Source organism: Heteronotia binoei, chromosome 21 (assembly GCF_032191835.1).
Source record: "Heteronotia binoei isolate CCM8104 ecotype False Entrance Well chromosome 21, APGP_CSIRO_Hbin_v1, whole genome shotgun sequence".
NCBI classification, from domain to species: Eukaryota; Metazoa; Chordata; class Lepidosauria; order Squamata; family Gekkonidae; genus Heteronotia; species Heteronotia binoei.
This window is the reverse complement of record NC_083243.1, coordinates 80,179,032-80,201,918: the sequence shown is the minus strand read 5'-3', so window position 1 is coordinate 80,201,918 and position 22,887 is coordinate 80,179,032. Positions and strand designations below refer to the sequence as shown.

The following is a 22,887-nucleotide window of genomic DNA, read 5'->3' as shown; positions in this document are numbered from 1 at the left end:
TTTCCTACCTTCCCTCATGTGTTTGTTTAGATTTCAGAATTGTTTGTGTTTTCTGTTCACAGCTAAAGTCACTAGGTTTAAGTATCTTCATTTTTGTTGACTTTATTTTAGCAAATGGGCTCAGGGTGGATCACAATGTAGATTCCAAAATGATATTAAATACAATATTACAGAATAATTAAAACTGTTTAAGACAGCAGAGATTAAAACAGGTCACAGTATTTATCTTATATACATAATTTTAAAGATGGCATCATTGGGCTCCTACAGTTTGGGCCTTGTAGAGGTGGAAACTTCCTTCAGCAGGGGAGGCTGAGTTTTTATTGGACGCCTGCTCCCTGCTGCCTCAGCCACAGGTCTGGTGGATCAGCTCTGTTTTACAGGCCATGCAGAATGGTAATAAATTGGCTATTAGTGTATAGGATTCCAGTGACTACTTTGAAGCAGAGCTGTGACCACCTGTGATCATTCTGTGCTGCTGTGCAGCAAGTTTGAATGGGATTCTCTTGGCTGTATGGAAAGTGCCAAGGGTGCAGAACCAATTGGTATGTTGGTTTGGAGGAAATGAATATTGCTACTCTCATCTACATAGTAATGTCAGAGCGATAAGCAAGTGAGACTAAAAATGTGTAACTTCTGGAAAGAAGAAACTCAAGCTGGGGCTGCCGTTTTAGAAGTGAGAAAGCAGCAGAAGCAGAGAAGTTCCTACCACTATGATTTGTAATTCAGGATACTGTGAATGTCATATTTTACCTTTGGCTCAGTCACTCAAGTTGTATTTTTGAGAGAGGGTTGTGACAAAAATTGTGTCTAACCCTTTAGGATGCAAGTATGGGATGCAGTCTTTGCATGTGTGCAGTATGAACTGAATGGATGGGAATACTGAGTGGGGAAATGTTCCACCTGGATTTTGGTATTTAGCAAGACTGAAAAAGGTATGCAATTACTGCTTTCAAAATGTAATAGTGCACATCAGGATTAGATCCTGTGTAGCGTGCTCTCCTCATATGCATGATAAAATGCAGCGTTACTGGAACAGTGTTGAAGCAGTTATCTTATGTTCTAGCTTCACAACATTTTAGGAACTTCTGTAGATAGAAAGTACCTCATTGCCAATTGATGTTGAGAAAATGTATCAAACTGGGCAACCCGGTTTGGACTAGAGAGTCTTAGATTTGAATTTGTATGAAGTTTCCTTGGGTCAGTCACTGTTTCTCACCATAACATACCTCACAGGAGATTAGGGGAGAAAATCGCTATGGGTCCCCACTGGAGAGAGAAGCAAAGATATAAATAATGAAATAATAAATAAAAATAATATGACTAGAGGTTACCATTGGAGACATGGTACGATAAAAAAAAATAATTATTCAGCATGGGACTGACCATTGCAGGATGGCTCTCTCACACACTGTTTCTTGGAATGTATGGGTTGAAGTCTGCCTTAAAGATGCAGTAAGATCTACTTTCTTCCGGGTTGCATCCTGCCAAGCTATCTTATGATGTTCCTTCTGGATGAAAAATGTTGCATTCTTTCACTTTTAAATGAGTTACCAGAATGAGAGATGCTGCAGATATCAGGTGCTTGTACTGTGGTGTTCCAGTTTGTCATTTATTACTTTAGTAGAGGAAAGATCTGCTTTGTTAGAAGTTTTGGAATTAATCATACCTTTTAAACAAAGGACCTCCAAATTCCATAAATGATAAGAAATGCATAAGTTACTTTTGCCTGCTTGCACTGTTAAGATTTTCCAAAAGAAGGCAGGACACAGGCAACCATTAGGAAATTAGAAAACAGTTTTGATTGCAAGTGGTCAGTTTGTTTAATTTGGCCCCCTGGTGGTCTTTGAAATCCATTTCTCTAGGGTATCGAATGCTTTGCTTTTGAAGTCCTGTAATGCTGCTTATGCACATCAAAAATGGACTAGTTAGTGGAAATGTGCTTACTGCTACCCCTGCTGAGACAGTCCCGTAAATAAGCTGGTGGGAAATGCTGGTGTTGTGAAGTATAGAAGAAAGGAAAGCATAGAAGAAAGGAAAGAAGCCCTTCAGGTAAGCTGTATGTGCAGCAGCCAATTCAAAGGCATGGGGATCACAGAGGGAATGTTCTGTCTCCTTCTTAAAATAGCAAACCCACCAACAAGAACTCACCACCCCACTTTTGGCAGCACAATATACCCATTGTCTTTGAGGAATATGTTCACCAATTCTGCATATTGTTTTGGTTAGTAATGCTTAGTGTAGGAGGGCACTTTTTCTAGGAGGAAATGCTGGTGGATGGCTGTTCAGTGCCACTCTTGTTCTGGGTATTAATAGATTTCTTGGCTTTTAGGATACTCCCAAGTTCTGTGAAAGCTGGGAATATAAAAATAAGGATTCCTCCAAAGTTTGTTTCCCCAAGTCAGGGCCTGTTGTCTGTTTTCATTTCGTTTCTCTGGATCTACATCAGGTAGCCCACAGATTCTCCAGTGGAAGGCTCTGAGAACAAAAGAGAAAGATGTTGCCAAGGCCAAAGCCTGGGGAGTCCGAAGAAGATTTGTTGACATTTCAGAATCAGTTCCTGGCATCAAAGGCTTCTCCAGCAGTGAAGGTTGTAAAGAAGGCAGATAAGAGAAGAGGGGATGGGGGAAGTGGAGTTGAGGAGAGACTTCCACTGCAGCATGACAGAGATGTGGTGTCACTAGATGGTAAGTCTATTTCAGATTTCTTTATGCTATATAGATATTCTATCAGTGCATTCTTTAAGAGAAAACACTCTGTGTTCTTATAAGTTGCCACATGTTAATGCAGTGGTTGTCAAGTGTTAGCACTCGAGTGACCTCATTTTTAATTTAAAATCACAGCCCCCCAAGCCTCCTTCAGTGACCGCAACTACCATAGACTTGACTGCTGCTAGCTGTACTTTCCAGTAGAGGTTTGAGACTTCTCATGTTCTCCTACCAATACAGCGAGAACAATCAGCAGCTCCTTAAAAGTAAATTTAAGTGAAATGTTTAAGCATTGTCTGTACGTAACCAACCAGGTCAGGTGTCAAAGGACAGAAGACCATAGGGCCAAACCCAAAAGGCCGTGCACCAAGTTTAAATCAGTCTCACCACTCGATTGGCAGAAGGGAGTTTACCAAAGACAGCAAGAAACTTCTTTATTGGGTAGTTTTTGGAAACTTCAGTTGATACAGAATGCTGCAGCCAAGATGTTGACTGGAGTGGTTTGTAGGCACCATATCACTTTAATCTACACAGGCTTCCAGTTTGTTTCTGACCATAATTCAGGGTCGATCTTCAAAGCCCTATAACAGGGGTGATCAAACTTGCTTAACGTAAGAGCCACAGAGAAATAAATGTCAGATGTTTGAGAGCCACAAGACATGAACGTCAGATGTTTGAGAGCTGCAGAAGGGAGGGAGGGAGGGAGGAAGGAAGGAAGGAAGGAAGGAAGGAAGGAAGGAAGGAAGGAAGGAAGGAAGGAAGGAAGGAAGGAAGGAAGGAAGGAAGGAAAAAAAAGCAGTTGAGGGAGAGATGGAAAGAAAGCAACTTTAAATGCACTGGCTGGCTTGGAGAAGTGATTTAAAGAGAGAAATGCATTCTTCATGCCATGCCAGCCGATGGGGCAGTGAGGGCTTTGAGAACCACACAATGTGTGTGAAAGAGCCATATGTGGCTCCGGAGCCACAGTTTAGCCACCCTTGCTTTGTACAGTTTTGGACTAACATCCATGAAGGACTACCTACTTCCTTATGAACATGCCTGACCACTGTGGTCATCTTTCGATGCCCCTGCCTTCTGAGATTAGGTGAGTTGCTGCACAGCAGAGAGCCTTCTTGTTCATGGCACCAATTCTGGACCCTACTTTCCCAGAGAGATTCACCTGTCCCCTTCTGTGATTGTTTTTTGCTAATGGCTGAAGTCTTTTTTGCTTTGTCTAGCACTCCTTCTTTGATCTCTCCTTCCTGCCCTTTGCTTTAGTTGCTGTTTTTATGTTTTGTATGTGTTTTTAGCTTGGCTTTAATTGTTTTAATGATGTGTTTTTTGCTTGGTTTTAATAGTTCGTAAGGCATGTTTTTATTTATGTTTTTAATCTGTTAGTCACCTAGATGGCCCTTATGAGAGCAGAAAGACAGGGTATGAACTCTGTAAATGCATAAAATAATAAACTTGACCTTCATGTACTCAGTTGAAAACTGGGCTATTATTGGATACAGAATGTCATGTCTCTGTTTCTATAGTGAAAGTCTTTTGATTGGAAAATCGAATGAACACCAGTTTAATTTTACACCTGAAATAACTATGATGACTATGTCAGGACTGTATCCCCTTAGTAGCAGTCAGCCAATTAGAGTTCCTAGGATTTAGCTATTTGATCTGAGAGATGCATCAGCACATTTCTGCATGGGGCTCTGAGGTGATCTGAAAACAAGGTGACTGCGGATGGAGGCAGCTGTAAGTGCTTCCACACTTTGAGTGAAGGGAAGCCAATTCTGTCAATTTCCCCTGAAGCTAAAAGTCCCTATCTTCATCCAGGGGACTTCATTTTTGCTTTATTCAGATGGGTAAGAAAAGGCCTCCCCTCTGTCCTGACAAAAATGGGTCTTTGGATCTCAGGTTAAGAAACCCTGTTTTAATGGTGTCCACAGGAGCATTCCCTCACTGTGCTGTGATATTGAGACAGACAGAGATATATACTGGTCTGAGAGCCAACATAGTGTATTGATTACAGTGTCAGGCTAGATCTGGGAGACACAGGTTTGAATCCCTAGACTGCTACAAAAGTTTGCTGGGGTAACCTTTGGCCAGTTGCACACTCTCAGTCTATTTTACCTCAAAGGGAGTGTTGTACGGATAAAATTGAAGGAGAACAGAATGCTGTAAACTGTTTTGGATTCCCATTGGGGACAAAGATGAGGTATAAATGAAGTAAATAAATGAATGCATTGTTCTTTATGTTCTTTTACTTTACCTCTTCTGCATGCACAAAAGTAGGACAAGACATAGATGGTAGATCGTAAGACCAGTCCTGCTGTATGAAATCAAAAGTCGAAAAACTCCAGCAGCAGAGGAAGCCCAGAAGTTGATCATAAAGACAACAGATCACTCTTTTTCCCCTTCCCTGCCCTTGAGTTGCTGTGTAGATGTTGCCTCTGAGTCTGGCCATTTAATTTTGCTTTTTGGGGCTAACATCCCTAGAAAGACATATTCTCTATGAATTTCCCTAATCCTCTTTTAAATCCATCTAAGCTAGTGGCCATCACATCTTGAAGTAATGCATTCCATAGGGTAATTGTATGTTGTGTTTTGTTCAGTCTGAATTTACTTCCAGTAAGTGACCATATGAATTCTGTAGAGAGGGAGGCAGCTTTCTCTCTATGTGCTCTGTATTTCATAAAGAAAGCACATTAGCTTCCTGGGCCTCTTACGTGTGGCGGAGTGGGGAGGATGCCTTCCAAATCCTTACATTGTTAATGAAGTGCAAAACATTTTCATAGAATAATAGAGTTGGAAGGGACCTCTAGGGTTATCTAGTCCAATCCCCTGCACAATGCAGGAAACTCACAAACACCTCCCCCTAAATTTACAGGATCTTCATTGCTGTCAGATTGCCATCTAGCCTCTGTTTAAAAACCTCCCAAGGAAGGAGAGCCCACCATTTCCTGAGGAAGCCTGTTATACTGAGGAATCGCTCTAACAGTCAAGAAGTTCTTCCTGACGTTGAGCCGGAAACTCTTCTGATTTAATTTCAACCCATTGGTTCTGGTCCTACCTTCTGGAGCCACAGAAAACAATTCCACACCATCCTCTATATGACAGCCCTTCAAGTACTTGATGGCGATCATATCACCTCTCAGCCGCCTCCTCTCCAGGCTAAACATCCCCAGTTCCTTCAGCCTTTCCTCATAGGACTTGGTCTCCAGACCCCTCACTATCTTTGTCGCCCTCCTCTGGACCCATTCCAGATTGTCTATATCCTTCTTAAAATGTGATGCCCAAAACTGAACACAATTCTCCAGGTGAGGTTTTATCAGAGCAGAGTAAAGTGATACCATCACATCATGTGATCTGGACACTATACTTCTGTTGATACAGCCCAAAATTGCATTTGCCTTTTTAGCCACCGCATCACACTGTTGACTCATGTTCAGCATATCTTACAAAAATGCAAGACATTCGGCACATGTTGCAATCAACCATTAGAAGGTATGTGAACTCAGTTAATATCCGATGACTTTTGAGGATGCTTAATTGAAATAGTTTCTTAATTACTATGAACAGAGGATTTGCCAAGGATTCAGTTACTGACAAAAGTTTAGAGTTTTCTGTACCTCCTGGAGTCATAACAACTTGAATTCTTTTTCTGATCACCTTCTGTGTGTTTGTGTCAGTTGCTGTCAAAGCTTTAGATTTGTTTCTCTCTCCAGCTGTTCAAGCTGATTCCTGCTAAGTATCCTCTATTGTTCCCAGCATGGATCCTGACTTTGAAAGGCCGTGAGAAAATGTGGGTTTCAACTCTCAGTTAGCTCTTACCTATTTTATTTTTACCGAGCCTTTTGTTCTTCGCTTTTTAAAATGCCTACATTTATAGATGTTAAAGAAGGGGTATTGTTTGAAAAAAATATCGAATCAGACATTATAATCTAGAGGTACAAGATGTCAAAGACTTCTAAACTCTGAAGTTCACTGTATACCTTTTGAGACGCTTATAGTGGTTATAAATTTATATTTCTGTTTTATATGTTGGTAGTTGTAAGTTTAATTCATTTTCGTTCTAAAAATGTTTACCTGCCTTTTCTGAAGTTCCGGTGATGTAACAGTATTAAAAACAAAGATCTGGTAAAAACAAGTCAAAAGTCCAGGATTCCCAGTAGAAAAAAAGACATCATTAATCAGAAGACACCTTGAGAAAGAAAACAGTTTTGATTGACAACAGTTCTGGTGTGTTCTATATTTCTCCTGGGCAAGCTAGGCTTAGGATTGAAGGTCTTGCCTATAGGCTCTTGTGATTCTGGCCCGCACCAAGCAGATAGAAGACACTGCCAGCAGAGCTTATTAGCCTTGGTTCACACATGCGGCATTAGGGAGGGTGGTAGGAGAGACCATGTGGTAGAATAACCTGGGGCACTTTAGTGTTCAACTTTGAATTTTCCTTTGCATAAAAAAAAGTTCCCTGCAACAAAAGCTGGAATAGCAAGGATCTGTCCCCTCCTCTTTGCTGTTTACAGGGTGTTCCTAACCTAGGGGAGCATTCTGTAGTCTTGAAGCATCCCCTCTGGTCTCTACCACCTCACAAATATATTTATTTGTTTATTTGGAAAATACATATGCTGTATTTCCAAACACTAGCTCAAGGCAGCTCACAATTGAAAGGATAAAACTGTTAAAACAAAGCTTTTAAAAACAAGCCACTAAAAACAAACTGAAGCCACTGAAAAGAAGCCAGGGCATAAAAACAGCATAAAGAAAACATTGAGTAGCCTAAAATACTGATAACATAAAACATACCATAAAACAGCTAAAAGTTAAACTCTGGGTTAAAAGCCTAAGTAAAAAGGGAACAGGGTAGGTCCCAGGTGAGCCTGAAGGGGGAAGGCCTCCAAAGGCTAATGAAAAAGTGAAGGAAAGCCCCTGAATAATTAATTAATACCCCCAATAATAATATTTGTCGTATTGAGTAAAAATATGCTTTGTCTTCAAACAAAGGGGTCTATTGTAAAACTGCCATTAGAAACTGACTTTACCGCCCAGCGGGTGTGAGCTCCAGCTGTAAGATTAGATAAGGGAACAGCCTCCTACAGGCGACTTGCTGTATATAGATAAGTAAGGAAACTTTGTCATGGAAATTTTACTAGAAGGAGTTCTGTAAGGCGGGACCTTTTGAAATCAGATAAGCCTATGTACCTACCTGCTTGTTTTCTGTGTGAATAAAACTGTCTGTATGTAGAATGATTGTAACTCAGTCATTTTGGGCACCCATTCCCAACTGGGTTCTGCTTATGGTACCATAAAGTTAACCTCGCTTCACACCAGTAAGTCTGTGTGGACCTCGTTATTTCTCTGCTTAATTTTGGTGCATTGGCCAGGAAATGAATGGGTTTAGGATATTTCCTTCCCCTTGGTTGGTTGTATAGCCATCCACCTTCCACCCTCGTGGCGGGAAGACCGGACTAGGCGCCACAGTCACATTTTTGATCGAGTCCGGCTCTCTCTGCCCCGGTGGGAGAAGGTGTCCGGTTTGCCAATCCAAGATCCTGCACCTGGTTGAACCGACGTGTCCAGGGAATCGGAAGATCTTCAGGATTGTGAGTATGAACTGTCTGGGAATTCTGATTACCTCTCCTTAGGAGAGAAGGGTCTGATCACCCCTTAAGCTCTGTCTATTAGGCTCCGCTTTGGATCTGAAGCACAGAAGCTAGGATCTGGAAGGATTTCTGTGGTAGTTCCCAGTAGGCTGACCTCACTGGGTCATGAGAGAGAGGGAGTGAAAACCCCCAGGGCTCCCTGGCTGCCAGACCCCTTACTGGCAGCTCCTGTTTTCTGTTTTCCCTAGAAGTGTCTTGTCTAAATGTCTGGTGCCACGGGGAACTTAAAAGCCAGATTTCTGGGGAATGTCAGAGAATGGTAGTTCCACATGGGCAGGCAAGGCTCCTTTGTCCCTAAACCTCCCCTCCCCCTCAAGAAAAATCTAACTTTTAAATTTGAATGTCTCTTAGAATAGAGAAACCTGGCTTTGTAAGGCAACAAAGACCTCTCTCCCCTTAACAAAATAAAGAAACAGAAAAGCAGTGATTTGGAATAAAATTAAATGAAGCCAGTTCTCAAGGGTGAGGCCTGGAGATCTCCTGGAATCACAGCACAAAGTTCCAAGCTGCAGATTCAGTTTTCTCTGCAGAGTAATGGAAGTTTGGTATGAGTGAGAGCTCAGAGCCTGGTTCCCTTGGGATCTCATCTTTCTGATTTTTATAATTTTTATTGATTTTAACTACAAAAAGAAGACGCATAAGCATAGATACATAAAAGGGGGGAAGGGCATATACAGAATGGAAAAAGCAGAAAAAGAGAAAAGTACAAATATATCAGTTATAAATCTGCCTCCAAATAAAATACCCAATTCGTTCTACCTGCAAGTATAGAGTTCTCTATGTATTTTACCATCTTTACCTTTCGTTATAAAACATTTTTACTGAACTATTACTTGCAATACAAGTCTAAACGATTCTTCTTCAACACGGATAAGTATAAAAAAGTCCGAGCAATCTCAACACGGAACTGGCTGATTTAGCTTAACCATGTTGAAAACACAGACTAGTTTGTTAGTTTAACAATAGCCTCATTAACATAAACACATAAAACTCATATCTTTATCCTTATGAAACTAAAAAAAAAATATAACATAGTATTTGGTCTATCTCAATATAAACAGTTTCTCCAAGGGAGCGTATTAAAAGCAAATCTGCCAGATTACAAAATAACTGCTGTCTGCCTTTTTAACAATTAATCCAACTCTTATATCCCTATTGGTCTAGAAAAAAACAACTTAATATAACCCAAAAATAAAAGTCACATATCTGTTCTTATTGAGAGTTCCATACCCAACTACCCACAAAGATAGAGACATTTCAAGAGACCTTTCTTGCTAAAAAGAAATCTATCTCCTGATTTATAACTAAAATGCACCTTCTCTCTCCTTAATACAGTCTGAAACCAATATCTTTATCCTTAACAGGCTAGAAATAGAGCACAATAATTTATCTTATTATAGACAATTTCTTCAAACATATTAGAAGGAGATCTACTAATTTACAAAATAATTATGTCTACCTTCTTAACAATTACAGACTAATTTGTAGGATTATCCATATCGATAGCAAACATAAAAAGCTAATATCATTATCTGTTAAAGACAAGTTTACCAATTTACCAAATAATTATGCTGTCTGCCTTCTTAGAAGATGATCTAGGTTAACTATTACATAAAATTCTTTACAAAACTTTTTAGTCCTTTAGCTTTTATGTCCATATTATTCTAGACAAGACAACTTATTATATCTAAAAAGGAAAAAAAATCTCACTTAGCCTTCTAATATCACATATCAGATTTTCTTGCAAAGTCTAAATCCAACTACCACAGAGAGAGATCTAGTTCAGGAAGCTCTTCTTTCTGAAGGATTTCCACATCATGATTTTCTGGTTAAAATGCACCTTCTTACTCCTTCTCCCTCTCGAAGAAAGTGGGAAAATTCCATAGCCTTTGTTGCTCTCGACATAACTTCAGTCAATCTCCATTTCCGGTCTTCTTTTAACTGCCCCATAGGGTTCCATTTTGATTTTCTTTTGTTCATTTCCCAACGAGTCACTCTCCCATTTCAATTCCACAGATGTCACCGGGTTCTCTTTAGCACTCTGCTCATGTAGATTTGAGATTTTGCTAGCTTTCAGCACAAAAGCTCCCATTTGTTCCTTAACCATCTCTGTCAATAAACCAAGATCCTGCTTCAGAGAATTCAAATTGCTTAAAATATCGTTTTTGTGGAAGATTTCACTTAGCAAAGCCATTTTTCTCTGTCAGCAAACTCAGTCCATTAATCCAAGTTGAAAAGTAGCTCAGAGTCCCAGATAGTCCGTCCTTCCCAATCTCCTCCAACTGGAATTTTGCATGTTAGCATGTTAATTTCAATCAGATGACAATGAGAAATCCCTCTAGCAAGTATCTCATTTTGTTCAGACTGTATTGCAGCTGATTAATAGTCTCTTTAACAAGTATCCATATTCAGGTTAATTCAAATTATTTCCAGTACTTAAAGATGTTCTTTAGCTTTTCAAGACCTCATTCACAGGGAAATTGGAGATATCGACCTCTTTCCCTTCCTTTGAACTGCCCATTTATTGAAATGTAAAATGACACATTAGCCATTGGCATTGAAAGCACACTTACTTGCCACGTAGAATTGTCATGCTTGAGGTAGAGAAGCGATAGATCAAAAGCTTATTGAAGAGAAGTAAGCGATTGGGCGTTCACCTCTTGCTGCTGTAATGGCGATCATGAGGGTGGGGGGATCTTCGGGGCATAGAGAGAGAACAGGAACAATTGCCGTTGCGCCTCTGTCTTGCTGTAAAAGCACTATGCCGAAAGGAGACCCCTTCAGGGCCTCTTTGGGGGTGTAACATCCGTGGCACCCCTCCACCCGCCTGATTCAGAGGGGCCACAGGCAGGAGAACCCGTGGACCCTGCTGAGATCAAGGCAACGTAGCCCAGAACACGGGATCTCATCTTTCTTTAGACTTCCATTCTAGATCTCTAGCAATCTGTCCTATCTGGATATGGCAACCCCATTCAAGAAATAAAACTAACTGCAGAGAATGTGGCCTTGCCCAAAAGATCAGGTCTCTGTTAGTGTGACGAAGTCTGCCACCTGTGTGGCCGAGGTGGGTCAGCAGACTTGCCAACTGAAAGTCCAACAAAGGCCAAAGTCTGGTATTTCCCCCAGAAACACCAGGAAAGTAGGTTGCCACCAGACTGGATAAATCCTTTAGCACAGAGGCCCCCAGTCAAGCCTCTGCCTATTAGGAATACTCTAGAGAAAGCCAAGCCACACCACTGCAGCAAGGGGTTCCCCAAGTCAGTTTTCACAAATTGGTAGTAGGCACTTCCAAAAGCTAGTGGGTAAGTTTGGCTCGGATTGTGGTGGCCCTGAAAGCAAATAACCACAAAAATAAACTTAATTTTTTTTTTTACAAAATAGGCATGAAAACATTGGTTTTAGTGAACCATACAAAATAACAATGTTGTTCAATATAACTAGCTAATTGGGTATAAATTCAGAGAGCTAGTTATTATCATACAGAGTCCAAATGTCCAGATGGAATCCAAGGGTTTCCCTGAATGGAATCACGTCAGGAGGCTGTTCAGTATAATAGGCTCTAGTCTCGGTTAGGCTAGGCAAAGAAATACATTCATGATGTGATTTTTATGCCTCCCAGACCCTCGTGGTGTAGCCAATTAAGGCTATTCAGCTATCTCAGCACTAAAATTCAGTTGGTGCATGGCTACTGCATTACAGTTAGCCCAAAAGAACTTAGGTTCAGCCCTTTTAAAATGCAGCCAGAATTCAAACTAAACAAATACAATTTATTGCCATGATTGAGAGAGAGATTCAGAGAGTTGTACCTTTATTTTCACTTTTAAAATGCCAGAACCAAATACCTCTGAGAAAGAGAGATTAAACTAGTTTTGTTAAATATTTACTACTTCAGTTCTTTACATTTCAGGCTCAAGGAAAGACCTCTGAGCATATACAGAGAGTGCCTAAGATCAGCCCAAATTGGAGCCTGGCCTAGAGAAGTTAAAGATTGCAAATTTGCAGTCCACCTGCCCTTCCCCCATTAGGGAAGGAATGCTAATCCTCTTCTCCTTAGTCAATCTGAAATCTTTAACAAAACCAGAAAAGGCAAAAGGAATAATATATTTTTTTTGAGAATGCAGTGCCCTGAGACATTAAGAAGGAAAGAAAATTTTCACCTCAAGTCTCTCCTCTTAAAGCACAAGCAACCAGGTGTCTTTAGAGAATGAGGCCCATCTTCTTTTATAAATCAGAGTGATAACTAGCCAGGGAAGAAGAAATTTGGTCATTTGAAAATCTTAATTATGTGACTAAGTTGATGGAAAACTCCAGGTATCACCTTTTTCACGTGCAAATAAGGAAACACCCAGAGCTTGAATTTTCTCCTCTGATAAGCAGAAAGAAAATCCTGTCTCTGATACAAAGCTAATCCAGTCTCCTTAAGAGAAGTAAATTGTCAACATTTTTTCTCTTTTGCAAAGAACTTTTGTCCTAGCATCTTTCACTGGATTTTGCCTAGGAAAACTTTTGCAGACCCTCTTTGGCTGTTTTAGGAAAGAAAAGACACTTAGCCAAATTTAGTCTTAATAATAGAAATAAGAAGTGTAAACTCTGAGCTCCCCACCAGGCAGATATCTTATCACCTTCCTCATCTTGTGTTTAAAAATTGCTTAACCTGGAAAAAAAACTATCCTGGAAAATTTATCAAGATCAGATAAGAGAATACTGGGATTAACTGCCCAGCAAGGTTTATCATCGTCTCTTTCTATTTTTTGTTAAACCAATTTTCTCTCTTCCAGCCTTAGAGAGAGAAGGATCTTTTATATATATGCCCCAAGGTATCTTAGGGGGAAGGCACAATTGAGATTTTTTTCTGAATTCTCATCTCCTGATTTGGGTCTAGAGATACAAATTCAAACTTTTGAAATTTTGCAAGAATGTCTCCACAAACAAAATGAGTAGTTTTAGAAGACCACTCCCAGCCAGAAAGATGCCTGGAGGAAAGATGTGCATACGTTGACAGAAGCAAGCCAGTTTAAAAGCTCCTTGGCTTGCTCAAAATACTACTTTGTTTTGCAAGGGTGCCAGTCTCCAGGTGGAACCTGGAGATCACTCCCAAAAATATAATGTAATGCCCAGAACATTAAGGCCAATGCCTCTGGGAGAGAAAGTGTCCAAGAAAATGGACTGCACATCTTGTAATTTTCAAATTTAATTCAAATATTCAGAAATCTCCAGCCTAGAGCTGGCACCCCAAAGTTCCACTTACAGTTAATCCTTCTCTGCTAGAGAAAAGGCCCTGCCTGTAAACTGCCTTGAGGCTAAGAGTTCTCCTAGATTAGAAGCTTTTCCTGTGATTTTTTTTTTTTGCTTTACTTTTTAAGTCTGAAAATATTTTTCTAGTGGCTATTATCAGTTTCCCTTGTACTTAGATTTTGTAGCTTTAATTTTAATGTGAACACTTTTAAGATATTCAGCTTGTGATCGCCTTTGTTTTAAAGAAATGGTGCACCTAATAGAAGATCTTTTGTTAATTTTTTTTAATCTGAAACAATGGGTTAAAAGTTTATATTTGCAATTTTGGGTTTACATGGAACATCTTTTTTTGCTAAAGCAATACAGTATCAAACCTTTTGGAAATTTTATTTCTCTTGCGATTTTTGTTAAGTACATCTCATACCAGGAACATGTGGTCTTCGGGTGTTACATCTAACACAGTTTTCTATCTTACTTTGAACTGCTTCCCAATTTTTCATTCATTTAAATCTGAAAATTCCTTTTGTTGTTTGTACTGAATTTTTATTTTCTGAAAAGAACAGTGTTTTAAAATTCTACCTCACAAATTTTGGTTCCTACAAGACTTCTTTTCATTTGAAGTTATAGCATGTGTTATAGAAGAACATCTGTACCCTTCCTTCAGTAAAGCTACCCTCTCACTGTGCATCTTCTCTCTTAAGTCTTGAGAAACTAATACTTTGTTTTACCAGTGACCCAGTTATTCTCAGTGTTGAGTTTCCCATAGAAATACCTTCTCTAGATTTGTTGGTAATTCACTAGGCAGAATTCCTGAAAACTCTTGGGGTGCAGCCAGACGTAACATTAGTGGCGACACAGCTCCGTCTCGCTGACGGATTAAATGTGTTCGTTCAGACATCCACATCTGGCAATCGAGCGTCATCCAGGGTCATTCCGACTTGCTGCGGATCAGTGCCGCATTAATTTGACAGCACAGAAAGTCCGGCCTGTTTTCAAAACAGCGGCACAAAATCGGCTTTTATTGATAAAGAAATAAGTTCCCTAGGAACCTTCTAAGATTTATGTTCACATATTTAGACTGGACATATGTAATTATTCAATACATATACTATGAATGGAAATGTATCTCTAGCCTCCTCTTTCCTCTACCACCTCCTCAAGATCATCCCAGATTTCAGTGGTAGTTAGTCCTCAGTACCAAGACACATAGTCCCCTTTTCCCCGATTGGATTGCTTTTAAAATTTTTTTAATGCATGTATAGCCTATTTTTTGGTAGTTGACATTCCTAAGCCCTTCCCCTTTGTCCCAACTTTTTTTCAACCCTGGTTGTTTGAAGTCTGAACGGCAGCTCATCATGAAATGTGTGACACACCCTCCAAGGATTGGGTGGTGCCAAAGGGGGGGATTGATACTAGATTGCTGCCAAATAAAGAGGGTAGCCTTAAAAGACATGGGGGCCCCCTCTCAAGCTAGCCTGTGTGCCCAGAAAGGCCCCATGATGGAGACCAGGAAAACTCCATATTGGAAGGCTGGGCTGCATAGCTAAGGCATGCCTCTGAGTGACCTTCCCACCCCCCCCCCCACATGTTTAGATGGGAAAAATACTGGGATGTGCCAGTATGCATGGATAATCCCATCACTGTCTCTCTTCCCGTGACCCATCTTTACCCCATCACTGTCAATATACTATTTCGTTACCCCATTGTAGTGTCATCTCAGTCTTTCCTGGGAATGTTGAAACCAAATTGTCACCTAGCTGCCCTTCTTGAGTGGTCATACAGAATTAATTTGTTTAGTGATGATGATGGTCAGTCTCCTTCAGACTAAATAAGTTTTCAGAAGACTGAAAGGGGGGAATGAAGAAGAGCCTCTGGATAATTAATTAATACCCCCAATAATAATAATAGTCATATTGCGTAAAAATATGCTTTGTCTTCAAACAAAGGGGTCTATTGTAAAACTGCCATTAGAAACTGACTTTACCGCCCAGTGGGTGTGAGCTCCAGCTGTAAGATTAGATAAGGGAACAGCCTCCTACAGGCGACTTGCTGTATATAGAAACTTCGTCATGGAATTTTACCAGGTGGAATTTAGTGGAGGCGGGACCCTTTGAAATCAGATAAGCCTGTGTGCCTGCCTGCTTGTTTTCTGTGTGAATAAAACTGTATGTAGAATGAGTGTAACTCAGTCATTTTGGGGGCCCATTCCCGACTGAGTTCTGCTTATGGTACCATAAAGTAAACCTCGCTTCAAACCAGTAAGTCTGTGTGGACCTCATTATTTCTCTGCTTCAAAAGCTCCGTCTCTGGTTGCCATCGGCCTCACCTTTGCATTCCATGTATGTGGCTGAGGTTTCCTGGCAAGTTGGCTTATGTAGAGAGCAGCAGTACTTGAAGTTAGAAAGATTATTCTTTAAATATATGATGAGTAGGTGCTACATTTCCAAAAAGTTATTTTTCATTGAAGGCTGTTGAGGTACCCTCTGCTGATGAGTCATTTTCTGCATTATAACAATCTCTCAAACCTCTGACAGCCATTCTTTCTTATTTAAGGTGTTTGGAAACTTTCCATAATCTGTTTTTGACATTTTAGACACAATAAACAAAGCAGTCATCAAATCAAATAATTTATTATAGTCTATGACCAGAATACATGAAAGCAGTTAAATATTCTGCATTTGGTGAAGTCAGCTGCATCCCACAAAAGTTTATGCTTCCGTAAATGTGTTGTGCTTTAAGGTACCAGTGCCACAATTCTGGTAGAACTTGGCTTCTGTCAATGTGTCGTGCATGCACTTTGCTCCCACCTCAGGGCAGCTTACTTCCTTGAGCAAATGGAAGTGCTAGCAGAAGAAGAAGTAAGCTCTGTTGTGGCTAGAAAGCAGTGCATGCAGAATGAGTTCTCAGGATCCAATTCCTTATGGGAGGTTTTGCTGCAGCAACCAGAGATGGTTGGAATTTGCACATTTTGTGATAGAAAAAGTGTACTGTGCCTATAGTAATACAGATGACCAAGCAACTGTATGATAACAAATCTGACCATGTGTCACATGGATTGATCTCTTTTGCCATATGATCTACTGCAGCTGCAGTTTAAATTCCAATTCAGCACTAGGATTGGGTTGTAATCCATCTGGCTGTAGGAAATCATTCAGCAGTTTAGCTGTACTTACAGTTGCCTTAGATTTTTTAGATAGGGGGCTTGATCCTTGTTTCAGTCCAGGCATATTGCTGACTGCCAGCGAATTATGATAGTGTTGGTGTGATATGAGAAACAAACAGAGGCTCATCAGCATTTTCCTCATATTTATTTCAGTATCTACAGGACAGTGGATGAACTATAAGAAGAGTATTCTGGAATACATTATACCTGGGTCATAGCTCATTCTGTAAGACCCTACATTATACTAGCACTCGTGTGGGTAGCACCTGTAGATATCTAATGTTCTGTGTGGTGTAGTGGCAAGTGTACCAGGCTGGTACTGGGAGATTCTCAGATCCCCACCCTGCCATGAAAGCTTGCTGGGTGACCTTGGGCCATTCACACCCTTTCAGTCAAACCTACCTCACAGGGTTGTTGTTGTGATGATGAAATTGAGTAGAAGAGCATTGTGAGCCACTCTGACTCTCAATTGTAGAGAAAAGCAGGGCATAAATGAATACTAATAAATGTGGTTTTTTTTTTAAGTCTGCACCTTTTTGTTTGTTTTTTTTTAGACTTTCCTGATGTGCCCTCAACTCTACCAGGTCCCCCAAAGAAATCCAAGATCAGAAGTACCCATGTTCACTTTGAGGATCCAGAGCAGCAGTTGGATCGTGGTGATCAACACATCACAGCGGTCCTGAGCAAAATAATCGTATGTCCTGTTGGTGTTACAGTAATAGATTATTAAGCATCTTGTGTAGACCATTGAGAAATAGTGAATACAGAGTTGTGCACCCTAAAAACAAATATTTCAATGGTTTTCCAGTGAACTTTTTGTGTAACCTCAGGTAAGGGCAGTACTGCTCTTTCAGCAGATTGCTGGCTGCTGCTGCTGTGGTTTTTTCAGGGGGTCAGCCTGAGAGGCACTTCACAGCCCCTTCCCCGGCCTTAAAATGTTGAAAATGTGGGGGGGTGTGCCATGGGCGGCGAGGCTGCGCGGGGGGTGGGGCCCAGTTGGAAACACGCCACAGACCGGTACTGGTCCACAGCCCAGGGGTTGGGGACCCCTGTTTAAGAGGTGTATTTTATGCTTGGGTATGTGTTCATGAGCACAGAATTTCAAAATTTGTGCCTTCCCGTTACAAATGGTTTAAGTTAGCAACCTGTTCCCATGTGAACATTTGCAGGGGTGTCTCAGAGTGAAACTTGTACTGCGTCACCTTCTTTGTAGCTTCATACTTTCCATGGCGTACATTTTGCCATGAGTGCACAGGCTCATCCCGCAGATTGCTTTTATTGCTAAGAGAACTTTTTCCACCTTCAGTAGGAATTTCCTTCATTTTGTCTTTTTGTTTTTTGACTGTACTTACGTTGTATTGTCTTAAAATTCTTCATAAAAAATTTAAAAACCCTTTGTAAATAAAGTTTAAAAACCATGCAAAACCTGGACAGCAGATGCATCGTTAGGTACACCTTACCTGGACATGCATCTGTTATTCACACTTATAGTGTGGGACCCAGGGGGCCGGCGCAGCGGCCCGCCGAAGCAGCCTGTCACTAATAACACAGGTCGAGATGCAGGACAGGAACCCGGAAGTGACCGACAGGCTGCTTCAGCGTGCCGCTGCGCCGGCCCCCTGGGCCCTACAACGATGGGACCGATGCCACAGGGACGGGCTCGAAACACTCTATAACCCCTCAAAAGAACAGCAGTCTAGCTCGCTTCCCCCGAGCCCTGCCGCCATAAGCCTCAAGGGGGCTTATTTTGCGGCATCTCCCGGCGGGAGGGTGGCACCCGCACGGGACACATATCAAATGAAAGAGGGGGCGCAGGGCTATCAGAAACAGCCGGCGGAGGGAGTCGGGAGACCACCCCACTGGGGGATCCACACCCCGAAAGTGATGAAGGTGGCGCAGATAGAGCCAACAGAGCAAACAGGACAAAATAAATAGGCTGCATTATGCAGCACAGTTGAGAAAGTGCCTTATCCCATATACTGATGAAGTAAATACAGGATCTGAGAACAAAATTGCACCAGAAGACACAAACACAAAGCTCCCTTACACTGAATCAGTGCTTGGGTCCACCAAAGTCAGTATTGTCCACTCCAGTCACAAACACAAAGCTCCCTTACACTGAATCAGTGCTTGGGTCCACCAAAGTCAGTATTGTCACATAAGAACATAAGAGAAGCCCTGTTGGATCAGGCCAGTGGCCCATCCAGTCCAACACTCTGCGTCACATAAGAACATAAGAGAAGCCCTGTTGGATCAGGCCAGTGGCCCATCCAGTCCAACACTCTGTGTCACATAAGAACATAAGAGAAGCCCTGTTGGATCAGGCCAGTGGCCCATCCAGTCCAACACTCTGTGTCACATAAGAACATAAGAGAAGCCCTGTTGGATCAGGCCAGTGGCCCATTCAGTCCAACACTCTGTGTCACATAAGAACATAAGGAGGGAGGGAGGGAAGGAAGGAGGGAGGGAGGGAAGGAAGGGAGGGAAGGAAGAAAGGAAGGAAGAAAGGAAGGGAGGAGGGAGGGAAGGAAGGGAGGAGGGAGGGAAGGGAAGAAGGAAGGAAGGAGGGGAGGGAAGGGAGGGAGGAGGGAAGGAAGGAAGGAAGGAAGGGAGGAGGGAGGGAAGGAAGGAGGGGAGGAGGGAGGGAAGGAAGGGAGGAGGGAGGGAAGGAAGGGATGGAAGGAAGAAAGGAAGGAAGAAAGGAAGGGAGGGGGGAGGGAATGAAGACCGCCCCCTCCCGCCAGCACCCCCCCCCCGCTTTCGGCCCCCACCCTCCCTGCTTACCTTCTTCCAGGGCAGGTGATGGCCTCTCCTCCCGGTGGCTGGTGCTGCTGGCGAGGCTGGCGGCGGCTGCGGAGGCCGGGGAAGGCCTCCGCTGGTCTCTGGAGGACCTCCAGAGACCAGCGCTGGCCTCTCCGCGGGTCGGCGCTGGTTGCTGGAGGCCCTCCAGAGTCTCTGGAAGGCCTTCCGGGACCAGCACCGGCTGCTGCGCGGCCTCTCCGCGGCCTCCAGCGACCAGCGGAGGCCGCGGAGAGGCCTTCGCTGGTCGGCGCTGGTCCCGGAAGGCCCTCCAGAGTCTCTGGAGGGCCTTCCGGGACCAGCGCCGGCTGCTCCGCGGCCTCCGCTGGTCGCTGGAGGCCCTCCAGAGTCTCTGGAGGGCCTCCAGCGACCAGCGGAGGCCGCGGAGAGGCCTTCGCTGGTCGGCGCTCCGCGGCCTCCGCTGGTCGCTGGAGGCCCTCCAGAGTCTCTGGAGGGCTTCCAGCGACCAGCGGAGGCCGTGGAGAGGCCTCCGCCACCGCCGCTGGGCCCCGCGCGCGGGCGGGGAAGGCGGCGAGTGAGGGAGGGAGCGTCCCTGCGCGTGTGCAGGGGCCCTGCGCACGCGCAGGGACGCTCCCTCCCTCACTCGCCGCCTTCCCCGCCGGCGCCCGCGGCCCACCGCCTCCGGGGCTGGCTAAACCGGGACCTCTAAATGGTCCCGGTATAGCCAGCCCGGGAGGCGGGAATAGGGGGCCAGAACCGGGACATTCCCGGGCGCCCGGGACGGTCTGGCCACCCTAGAGTCTACTGAAATCCATGCAGTTAGACTGTAGTAACTCTTAATCAGATTGCACTGTCAATGTGGTTGGAAACAACAAACACAATTGCTATTAGGCACAGAACTGCTGTCACTCTATAGCTATGTGTGGTATTTATTGAAGTTATTGCAGTTTACCATTAGCACCAAATTGTTTTAATATGTTTTAATTGTTATACTGTTTAAGGTTTTAATTAGTTAATGCTCAGTATTTGTAAATGTTTTTATTGTTGTAAGCAGCCCTTAGCCTTCGGCGGGGAGGGCGGTATATAAATCCAATTTAAAAAAATTTAAAAAATAATTTTCAGAAGTGCCTTTTCTATAGGTAGGCCTCTGTTAGTCAAGCATAGCATGAGAATATCTGAAACAGTAACTCAAACTAGCTTGATCAGGTGCTACCATTTTGAGGTTAAGGAGACATTTAAATTTAGGCATCCGTGCCCTGCAGGATTTGCTATCTTTCCACGGGGATGTAAGGCAGAGATGTTCCTCCAGATATTTGGTTGAGGACAGCAACAGGACAGCATACAGTCTGGCATTCACACACTCTCCCCCACCTTCTGAAAAAAACCCAGGAGGCTCAGAAACTGACTTTTTCCACACTTGAAATAGGAACTTTTTTTAATCTGGACTTTGTTTTAATGTAGGTTTTTAACTTAAATCATCTATTGTTTATGAATTGTTGTAAGCCACAGGGAAGGGCAACCAATCCAATTTAAAAAAACCCCTAAATTCATGCCTAAATTCAGTTTGCATCTGCTGGGCCATGCTAGAGTGTATGTTGTAAGGAAGTTAATGCTCAAGTAGTAATTTTGTTTTATTTGTAACAGGAACATGACACAAGCACAGGAAGTGTGACAACACCGTTGTCTAGTGGAGATCCATTTCCAAGAGTTTTTCACAGATCTGAAATAAAAACTGAGGTAAGAAGCGGCTTTTTATTTACCAGGTAGCTAGCTTAACAGTTATGTGCCATTGAACTTATGTTGAACAGTTATGTGCCATTTGACTTCCAGAAAGTTTTGATAAAGTTCCTCATCAAAGGCTCCTTAGAAAGCTCAAGAGTCATGGAGTAAAAGGGCAGGTCCTCTTGTGGATGAAAAACAGGCTAATTAATAGGAAGCAAAGAGTGCGTATAAATGAGCAGTCTTCGCAGTGGAGGACGGTAAGCAGTGGGGTGCCGCAGGGCTCAGTACTGGGTCCCATGCTCTTTAACTTGTTCATAAATGATTTGGAGTTGGGAGTGATCAGTGAAGTGGCCAAGTTCGCAGATGACACTAAATTGTTCAGGGTGGTGAGAACCAGAGAGCATTGTGAGGCACTCCAAAGGGATCTGTTGAGGCTCGGTGAGTGGGCGTCAATGTGGCAGATGAGGTTCAATGTGGCCAAATGCAAAGTAATGCACATTGGGGCCAAGAATCCCAGCTACAAATACAAGTTGATGGGGTGTGAACTGGCAGAGACTGACCAAGAGAGAGATCTTGGGGTCGTGGTAGATAACTCACTGAAAATGTCAAGACAGTGTGCGATTGCAATAAAAAAGGCCAACGCCATGCTGGGAATTATTAGGAAGGGAATTGAAAACAAATCAGCCAGTATCATAATGCCCCTGTATAAATCAATGGTGCGGTCTCATTTGTAGTACTGTGTGCAATTCTGGTCACCACACCTCAAAAAGGATATTATAGCATTGGAAAAAGTCCAGAAAACGGCGACTAGAATGATTAAAGGTTTGGAACACTTTCCCTATGAAGAAAGGTTAAAACGCTTGGGGCTCTTTAGCTTGGAGAAACGTTGACTGCGGGGTGACATGATAGAGGTTTACAAGATAATGCATGGGATGGAGAAAGTAGAGAAAGAAGTACTTTTCTCCCTTTCTCACAATACAAGAACTCATGGGCATTTGATGAAATTGCTGAGCAGTCAGGTTAAAACGGATAAAAGGAAGTACTTCTTCACCCAAAGGGTGATTAACATGTGGAATTCAGTGCCACAGGAGGTGGTGGCGGCTACAAGCATAGACAGCTTCAAGAGGGGGTTAGATTAAAATATGGAGCAGAGATCCATCAGTGGCTATTAGCCACAGTGTGTGTGTGTGTATATTTTTTTTTCTGGCCACTGTGTGACACAGAGTGTTGGACTGGATGGGCCATTGGCCTGATCCAACATGGCTTTTCTTATGTTCCTATGTTCTAACTTATCCACTAAAATGCTAGACCACCTCTGGTAAATTATACAGAAGGCCTAGCAAACTGATACTTAAAGCAACAGCTGTTGAAATTACTGTTGTGGGTGATGAGCTTGTCAGAAGAACTGGGCAGCAATTGGTGGGGCAAAGAAATGGCCAAATAGGATGGAAAAAGAGTACTGAGGCTGCTGGGAGTCTGTGTGGTCATATTACTTGTTTGAGTAGGGGCTCTAAAGTCTTGCTGGACTCTCGGCCTTTATCATTACTAGGTTCACATTGCTTGATGGTTCCATACACAGGTTATGAACAAAGGAATGAAGGAGAAAACTGAGAGAAAACAGGCCCTGAGAGGATAATAATTCTTCTGGAGAACATTT

General features: G+C 42.6%; 1 protein-coding gene across 2 annotated transcripts in view; it reads left to right on the top strand.

Annotated features, from left to right (window-relative positions):
* Positions 1 to 22,887, top strand: part of RPAP1 (RNA polymerase II associated protein 1) — a 93,407-nt gene that overhangs the window by 6,238 nt on the left and 64,282 nt on the right. Inside the window, exons 2-4 of one of the 2 annotated variants that reach the window (XM_060261383.1) lie at positions 2,454 to 2,687; positions 17,303 to 17,442; positions 21,153 to 21,245. In XM_060261383.1, coding sequence (XP_060117366.1) covers positions 2,498 to 2,687; positions 17,303 to 17,442; positions 21,153 to 21,245 — 423 coding nt within the window. In that variant the 5' untranslated portion in view covers positions 2,454 to 2,497. Of the gene's footprint in view, positions 1 to 2,427; positions 2,688 to 17,302; positions 17,443 to 21,152; positions 21,246 to 22,887 lie in introns of those variants that run through there. The other variant, XM_060261382.1, reaches the window with a different exon arrangement.